General features: G+C 46.8%; 1 protein-coding gene across 1 annotated transcript; it reads right to left on the bottom strand.

Moving 5' to 3' along the window:
* Positions 1-371: 371 nt before the first annotated feature.
* Dkk4 (dickkopf WNT signaling pathway inhibitor 4) lies at positions 372-4,047 on the bottom strand. The gene is made up of 4 exons (XM_050146865.1): positions 3,795-4,047; positions 2,696-2,846; positions 2,091-2,243; positions 372-1,059 (listed from the first exon to the last, which is right to left on the bottom strand). The coding sequence occupies exons 1-4, from the start codon at positions 3,903-3,905 to the stop codon at positions 809-811; spliced, it is 666 nt and encodes a 221-aa protein (XP_050002822.1). The 5' UTR covers positions 3,906-4,047; the 3' UTR covers positions 372-808.
* Positions 4,048-9,285: the final 5,238 nt, after the last annotated feature.

Here is a 9,285-nt window from a genome sequence, read left to right as displayed (position 1 = left end):
ACAACCATCTGTAATGGGGTCTGGTGCCCTCTTCTGGCCTGCAGACATACAGACAGACAGAACATTGTATATTTAATAAATATTTTTTAAAAAGATAGAAAAGAAAAAAAACGAGGTGATTTCATTAATGTAACCTTTTTCTTTGACCCGTTTTCTGCTTGCAATTCATACTAATAGCTAGAAGAACAGGCATGTGCTTTATCTCAGAAGTAGCAGCCCCTCACCTGAAATGACACGTGACTTATGGGATGGGCACATTCATATTTGTCTGCTAGGCAGTTCACTGTATATCAAAGATCACAATGTGCACCCACATACGATTTCAATTTTTAGAAAAGATTTATTTGGACAGATTGAATTGGCTGTATCAGAATTGTTTTATTGTAGAATCATGTCAGTATTCTAGACAAGAGACAAAAAGCATCTCATAGTGCTCTGGTTACTGTGTGTTTCAGTTGCTAGGTTTGGTTCTATATATATGCTGGGTATAGTGCTCGTCGGTTATCCCAACCTGGGGCTTGAGGTAAGAAGACAGTGAGTTTGAGGACAGCCTGGGCTGCATAGCTGACTTTGAGACCCTGTCTGAAAACTCCTCCCTCTACCCGAAGAAGTACCCAGAAGGCAGAAGCAGGCGGATCTCTATGAGTTCAAGATAGCCAGGTTGACAGCAAGTTCCAGCCCAGCCGGGGCTACACAATAGAGCTCCATCTCAAAAATAAAATAAAATAAAATAAAAAACAAAATAAAAAAATAACAATAATAAAATCAGTGCCTGGCTGTGAGTCCCGTGTTTACAGCCGGGTTACAGTCATATTCTCTGGCATACTCTTAGCCGTGTCTGTTGCCGGTTTCCAGTCACCTGACTTCGACACACTAGTCCAGGACCGCAGTCGCAGCGCTGAAAGATTTCTGGGGCTTGGGCAGTGTCCTTCTGCCCTCTCCTGGAGCAGACCTGCCCCTCTAGTAGAACCGGCTTGCAAATTTTTGTCCAAAAATGGCGAGCACAGCAAAGTCCAGGGTCACAGTCGGAAGTTCTCAGACAGCTTTCTCCCTCCTCTCCTGTAACAAGTTAGACGCGGCTTTAGTGGCAGGTGGGCAGCAATCATTGCTTGCGGCAGCAGGAGGGTTAAGGGGGTGTGTGTTGTTCTAATGGATCTAGGAATGAAGGCTACAACCTAAAGATAGCAGCAGCCAACAGGAGCCATGGGTCTCACACAATGAGGGAAAATTCTAGCCCTTCCTAATAGTGTTTATTGTTTGTCTCATTTAAGTCAAGACATCAAGAAAAGAAGGAGCTGACATTGGTGATACATGCCTTAAATCCCAGCACTCGGGAGGCAGAGGCAGGAGGATCTCTGTGAGTTTGAGGCCAGCCTGGTCTACAGAGTGAGTTCCAGGACAGCCAGAGCTACACAGAGAAACCTTGTCTCAAAATTACAAAAGAAAGAGAAGGAAAGAAGGGATTTCCAGGCCTGAGAAATAGGTAATATTCTACAAAGTTTTGCTAATGTAATTTTTAGTGTACATGTATGGGACAGCTAACCCAATGGCATAGGCAGGGAAAGCCATTTTACCACTTCACTTTCAAATATTCTGTGATCTCAAAGACTGTCATTTGGTACTCAAATATTTTTTAAAAAAATTCTTTTAATCACCAAGTGTGGTAGCAAACAAACCCCTTTAATCCCAGCAGAGGCCGTTAGTGCTCTGATACATAGTGAGTTCCAGGATAGCTAGGGCTGCACAGACCCTGACTCCAAACAACAACAGAAAATCATTTTGTATTTTGTACAAGGTTGGAGTGAATGTATTTACTTTGATCTGTGTAATGCTGAGGCTAGAGAAAGGGAAAATGGCATTTGTTACACCCCAGCATCGTGAAAGGGGTGTGTGTGTGTGTGTGTGTGCACAGATGCGTGTGTGTAATTGAACACTGGAAAAATTTTTTCCTAAGCACTTTATTACAAGGGTCTTGTCCTGGCCTGGCCAGTGGAGCCTCTTGAGTTGTTCCAAGAGTTCACAGACATGGAGAAGGCTGGGAGCAAGAAAATTGTTTTTCAAATAAAATGTGCTCAGAATGATGTCCTTACCCTTACTGCTCTGTGATTTCTTAACACTGGGCTTCCCCTGAGGTCTGTTTTCCTCTGTGGGCCGTTTGGCGGTTCCTTCTGCATAGGTGTCGTCTTGGTCATCAGTGTTTCTGCCCATTACTGTCCTTGTGTCCTCCACAGCAGTGCAAACATCTGGGGGGCAGACAGCTTTAGTTAGTGTTACTAAGGGGCACATACAGGTGTGCAGTTACTGTTTTGCTAAAGGATTTGTAGCTCTTCCACCTTCTATTTTATATTTCTGATGCATACACTATGTCTCACACATGTACACACACACACACACACACATATATCCATGCTTACATGCTCACATACAGCAAATAATTAATAAAGATCCAAGTGTAAATGGGAAGACCCAAACCAGCCTACTTTGTCTCTCTCTCCTTCAGAATCATTTTACCCATGTCACTGATAAAAGGTGTTGACAGGTAATAATTTGTTTCCTCAACACAGACAGCTGCACAGATCTCCTCCATCCAGACCCAACAACACCCTAGGGCCCCCGCGAACTGTCTGAGCCAGTGTGACTCCCGTGGTGCCTTCGGATGGCAGCCCCCACAGCTTGGAGCCCCGGGGTCACTCACCGTTCACACAGACGGTTCCCGGGCAGCACATGGCACTCCTCTGGCACCTCCTCCGAGCTCTGCGGCACGTGGCACAGAGTGACCTATCGTCGTGCAGCGTGAAGCAGAATTTTCCTGCACTGCAGTCCTTGTCTGATGCACACTGTGAGCCCTGCAAAGACAAGCTTGTCACGGGCTGCGAAATCCAGTGAGCCCGAAGAGGTCTTTAGAAGAGGTTTGGGGTGGAGTGGGAGGGGGGCTGTTGAGATATTGTGGCGAGCTTTGGGCACCATCTCAATTTTTCACCGTGACTGATTTTCTCCCAAAAAAGAATACATCAAACTCCCCGTGAGAAGACCTTGGTTGCTTGCGTTTGAAAGCTTGTCTTTAATCAATTATGGACCAGCCAACCTCCAACCCGTTTTACTTCAAAACTCAGAATTTAATGTTTTTATACTCTCCGTGGAAAATCAGTTTTTCCTGTGTGTCTTAGAGATGACAGATATAATTGTGAGTCTGCTTGTCACTACACCAGCTCCTCCCCAACTATCCTTCATTCTGTATGCAGTGTGCACACACACAGAATAGAGTGTGATGTGTAGTATACACGAATGATAATGGCTCCTCGAAAATAAAGTAGATTATTGCAATAATGTGTCGTGTCCTGATATGGTTAAGCCCTAATTCCTACATACATGCTGTGTAGCCTTGGTCCTAACTCCTGCCTTCTTCATTGCTAAATAGGAAGCTGTTCCTGTCTTGAGATGTGAGGAAGGCAAATGACCGTAAAGGCCTAGCCCGCGGTACCACTTTCATTAGACACTGACTGGTAGGCAAAGTCAGAGCCCTGGCCTGAAAACCGCTCTATGGCCTTTTGTTTTCCTGGCTTTTTGAAAGGTTTCATCTGCAGTTCAGGGTGGCCTCTGACTGGCTGTCAGCTCCTTATTCTGCCTTCCCTGCCTCCCAAGTGATAGGATTGTGGGTTTCTCTTGTCATAGTCAATGGCAAGAGAACTGGGTTTCATGTGCAAGCTCAGTTAACCTAGAGGTGAGGGTGTCCTGCCTGACACACGTCATCGTTACTGCAGGTCTCAGTGCTGCCTTACTCTACCTGAACTTACCTTCCCAGTGCCTTGCACATCAGTAGAGCTCTTGATGTTGTTGAAATCCAGAACCAGCGCTCCCAGGGGTGAACAGAACCAGCTGAGTCCAAGCAAGGCCACCAGTACCATCCTTCAGTCACTCAGGTCTCTCGGAAGTTCCCAGTACCCCTTGCGTCTTCTGAGGCTGGGCGTCTGCAAACCCGGAGCTGAATGGTCCTGCCGAGCTTTCTGCAAGTCGCTGGTGCAATCGGCAAGTCGCCTCGCTGGAGCGGAGCGGTCTTTTCTGAAAGAGAAGTAATTCTGCCCAAGGACTGTGTGCTAAATGAGACAGGCCGGGTCTGACCAGCACGCTTTTCCGAAACTATTTATAGCCAGATGCGGCCCCCTCTTCTCCCTTCCAGCCCACTCGTTTCCTTCCTCTTTACCCCACACAGGCTACAACAGATCCCTTCAAATCTTTGATCAATAGTTCAAAACAAGGACTCAGTGGAAGGAGACCAGAGGCAGGGCCACAGCGGCTGCTCCTCCAGGCAGGAATCCCTCTTAATTATCGCATGCATATCAAAGTCAGTTCAAAGGGCTCCCGGGAGAGAAGGATGTTGGTATCAAAGGCAGTCCTTGATAATCACCTGCATTTCCGACCCTCAAACCTTTGGGGGGGAGGGGCAGACTAAGATATATTTTCCCAGCTAGTTGTACTCAAAGAAAAAAAGAATGACTCACAGTAGCCCATATGCCGTAGCGGCTTAAAAGGAATAAAATAAAACTAATGAATCACTGAATCTACCCTGGAGTCTACAATAGAGAATGGTGTCTTTTCCTTAGTCCTGCCGTCTGCCCTCAAATGTCCCAACAGCTTCCGAATTGTGACTGTGGCATCCATCGCCTGCCCTGTTAAGACAAGCGTCACCTGGGGGAAATCTCTCTTCTTACAATGAAAACTGAGCTGTTTGAAGTCAGAGTTGTTTTCCTAGGGAACTAATGGGGTGCATAAATATCTGATTTTATTTTCAAATGTCTTAACTCCTTTTTAAACTGATATAGAAAAGCACCTTTACTTCCAGCGCTTGGGAAGTAGAAGCAAAAGGATCCAGAGTTCAAGGTCAGTCTTGGCTACATAGCAAGTTGGACCCTGTAACAAAAAATGATAATGATTTTTTTTTTTTTTTGGTTTTTCGAGACAGGGTTTCTCTGTGGCTTTGGAGCCTGTCCTGGAACTAGCTCTGTAGACCAGGCTGGTCGAGAAGATTTTATTTTTAACTATGCACACGTGAGTGGGGGGTGTGTGTGCGCATGTGGTGCAGTGCCTAGGAGAGGCCAGAAGAGGGCGTGAGAGGCCCTGGAGGTGAACAGGCGGTAAGGCGGCCTGACGTGGGTGCTTTTCATTACCCAGACATCTCACCAAACCCTAAATTGAGTTATTTTTTCTTTTGTTTTAGTTTTTTGAGACATGGTTTCTCTGGGTAGCCCTGTAGAACCTGCTCTGTAGACCAGGTTAGTTTTGGACTCACAAAGATCTTCCTGCCTCCACCTCCTAGGATTAAAGGTGTGTACCACCACTGCCTGGCTTCCGAAATGGAATTTTTAAAATATCTGCTTTTGCCCTTTCTCAGAGATAAAAAATTTTATCATTGAAATGGAGTCTTGCTGTGTTGCCCAGGTTGTCCTCAGACTCCTGGCTCAAGCATCTATCTGCCTCCACCTCCGAGTAGCAAGGACCAAAGCACCACCTGGGGCTGTCAGAGAACTGAAAGGGGTAATTGAAGTGTGTGCTTCTCCACGTTCTGAACACTTTAAAGAGAAAGCAAACTCGATGTGGGAGGGAAAAGGCCTTTTAGTCCTTCACATGGCTGTCATTTTTTTCAGGGTGAACTCAGCGTAGAACTGTCTAAAACCTACCGAGTCAGGGGGCTGGAGAGTTGCCGTTAAGAGCACTGGCTGCTCTTACAGAGGACGTTGGGCTCAATCCCCAGCACCCACAGGGAGGCTCACAGCCATCCTTAACTCCGGTACCAAGGAGTCGGATGCCCTCTTCGGGTACCAGGCACACACGTGGTGCTCAAACATAGACACAGGCAAAACACTAGGACGTAAGATAAAATCTTTAAAAAATAGATAAAATCTAACATGATCAATATTTTCTGTTAAGTGGAGAGGGCCCCGTGGCTTTGCTGGGTCTTCCTGCAATGCTCCCACCCAGCCAGGGACCCCTGTGACACACTGAGATGCTGAGGACACTGGACACTCTCAGCTGAGAGCTCCCCAGCAGGGCTCTGCTCTCAAGCTACTGGGGGAGGGGGATGAAGGAGGTGGGGAGGGAAGAGGAGGGAAGGGGAGGGAAGGGGAGGGATCGAGGAGGGGCTTTCTGTCCAGCCCCTTCCAGGGGTATGCACTGGGCATTCTCTTCCCCTTTTTGTTCTGGCATCCCTTGCTCTGCTAACATCAAAACCCTTAGGCAATTCAATAAGCCTGGGGAGCAGGGAAGTTACAGAGCCCATTTTGAAGGTAGACTGGTATAAGCCAGAAAGAACTCCAGCTGCCTTCTGTGTGGCGGTTCTGCTTCTTGCCCTGCCTGAACTGCAGAGAGTGTCAGGGATCCCAAGGCTTTAGGGTACCGACGCATGAAAGACAGATAGAAAGGAGATCTTGGAACGTCAAGTTCTTGTGACTGACTGTCAGAAATAAACTACAAAACAGGGTCTGAAGTCCAGAGAAGGAGCCTCGGATGGATGGGTGGTGTCCTTTCATTATGACAGGCACTGAAAAATCTAATGCAGGCATAACTTCAGAGGGGACACCATATAGACCTTCTAAAGAAAAAGGCTCTCAGGACAACTTTTGGAGTAGGGCACTTGTTGGTTCCCAGGCGCCTGCCCGGCTAGCTTAGATCCAAAATAGAAACTGTATTAATTAAATAATAGTCACACAGAAACTGTATTAATTAAATCACTGCTTGGCCCATTAGCTCTAGCTCCATATTGGCTAACTCTTACATATTAATTTAACCCATCTCCATTAATCTGTGTATCGCCACGTGGCAGTGGCTTACCGGCAAAGTTTTGGCGTGTCTGACGATGGCAGCAGCTCCATGGCGTCTCCCTGACTCTGCCTCTTTTCTCCCAGCATTCAGCCTAGCTTTCCCTGCCTACATAAGTTCTGCCTTGCTATAGGTCCAAAGCAGTTTCTTTATTCACTAATAGTAATCACAGCACACAGAGGGGACTCCCACAGCAGGCAACTGATATTTGAGCTGATTTCTGTGGGATATAGCAGAGGCACTTGGCAGTTGGGGAGTGGAGGTGTGCCTTTGGTCCCAGCAGTAGATCCACGTGAGTTCAAGGCCAGCCTGGTCTACAAAGAAACCCTGTCTCAAAAAATAAAACTGAATAAAAGGCTCACAGTGGCGATGGATGATGGGTTCTGGTTCTGGATATAAGTACTCTAGGCTGGAAAGGAGATGGGGCATCAGGATAACAATTTGATTCAAGGAAAGCTCCCCACCTTTGTAGGATACCTAATATCAAGATGTGAGATTAACTATGCTTCCCACGAAAAACACCCTCCCCTCTCTTGGACAGAGAGGTTATGGGCCAGACCAACACTGGAAAGTGTCTCTGTCTGTTGTTCTGTGTCTCTTTGTTTCATTTCTTTCTCTGTCTACACACACACACACACACACACACACACACACACACTACTGAACGAATAATGTTGGCTTCAGGGTCAGACAGACCCAATTTGGTCACCACCCTGGCTTCCTGGCTCCACTTTCTGTTCCTCCAAACAGCACTCAGAAAATTCCCCTCTGCTTGGCTACTTAGGTTTTCACCTAGGTGGCGAGCCTGAGAGTGCCGGGCTAATCGATCTTTGGATCCTTAGATTCAAATACTAAGCACATAATAAAAGCTCAAAAATAAATCAACACAGGATTTTTCACAACAGTCCAGGCTGCCCTGGGGACTGTCATCTTTAGCCTCCTTCGCTTGGGATCTGCAAGTATGAACCACCATACTTGACAAAGCTCTGAGACTTTTTATGTGGCACACAATTGCAGAAATAAATAGATCTATGTGATCTTTTTGATGTAGCATGTTGCCAAGGCAACTTCCAGAAGAATGAATTTATTTTGGTGTAGGGCTCCTTGAGTCCCTTATGGCAGGGACAGTCTGGCAGCAGGCATCAGTCCTGGCAGCCAGGAAGAGAAAACTTAGACCTCATATCTTCAGCCACAGGCCCGACACAGAGTAAACCAGAAGTCTGTGCCCAGTCTCAATGCTTGCCCCCAGAGACACACTTCCTCCAGAGAGGCCACACAGCCCTCCTGAAAGAGCAACACCAACTGGGAACCAAGATCTCAAATGCCTGAGACTGTGGGGGATAATTCTGATTCAAACCATCATACCTGCATCCCCAAATGGTGGTTTTGACTGTTAAGTGTCTTCCACAGGTTCATGTGTTTGATCACTTGGCCCCTAGTTGGTTGTGTTATTCTGGAAAACTGTGGAACCTTTAGGAAGTGGATGGAGCCTTGCCGGAGGAAGTGAACCACTGGAGATGGACTTTTACGTTTGGTAGCATGGCCCTGTGTCCTGCCCAGTCTCAGCTGTGGACAGAATGTGACTAGCCACCTCACGCTCTTTCACTGTGCCTTCCCCACTGTGGTGGACTCTATCTACCCTTAAAGCACAAACAAACCTTCCCTCCCTCCGTCAAAATTGGTCACGCTGATAAGAAACGCCTCGGCTCCCCACTTCCCCGGCCACTGCTTCCTACCATCTAGTAAACTCCAGCAGCTAGTAATCACTGTGCTTTGCTATGCTCGATGTGGTCAGCAGAAAAAATTTTCCCTAATTTCAGCCCTCATTTTATAACAAGGCTCCCATTTCGGCTCTGAAAAGTCAGAAGAGGGGAAATCTGAGGACAGGGTGATGTGGAAAACGACTTTGGGGTATTTTCGAATCTGCCAAGACCATTGCCCATCAGTAAACCACAGTGTTCCTCATCTGGGAGACTGTCTCAACCATTTTAGAACTGGAGATGGAGCAGTGGGGAGAAGACAGGAAAGAGAGCAAGAAAAGATTTAAAAGGGCCTGCTGTCTTCTAGCTCGGATCTGAAATAGCTTCCAAGGCTCGTGGAGCTGGACGCTTGGTCAACAGAGAGCGGTGGCTGTGGGGCTTCCTCAGGGGGGACCATTGTCACCAGCCAAGGGCTCCACACCGCACCAATGGTTGCTTAAGGAGGAGTGAGTTCATCTTGAGACCTCCACCCAGGCCAAACAAAGAAATGGATCTCAGGGAGAACCAAATAGGAAGCAAGTTGGGTTTAATTGTTAGTTGTTGTTTGAGATATGGTCTATCTATGTAAGTCTATGTCCTGGAACTCTGTATGTGGACCAGGCTAGCCTCAAAGTCACAGAGTCCTTCTCCCTCTGCCTCCCAAGTGCTAGAATATATCTGGGCTTTTCACAAAAAAAAAAAAAAAAAAAAAAAAAACCTAAGTTACATTTAG

This window comes from Alexandromys fortis, unplaced genomic scaffold (assembly GCF_014885135.2).
Source record: "Alexandromys fortis isolate MF-2015 unplaced genomic scaffold, M_Fortis_MF-2015_v1.1 scaffold_55, whole genome shotgun sequence".
Classification (NCBI taxonomy): Eukaryota; Metazoa; Chordata; class Mammalia; order Rodentia; family Cricetidae; genus Alexandromys; species Alexandromys fortis.
This window is presented reverse-complemented; position numbering and strand designations above follow the sequence as displayed.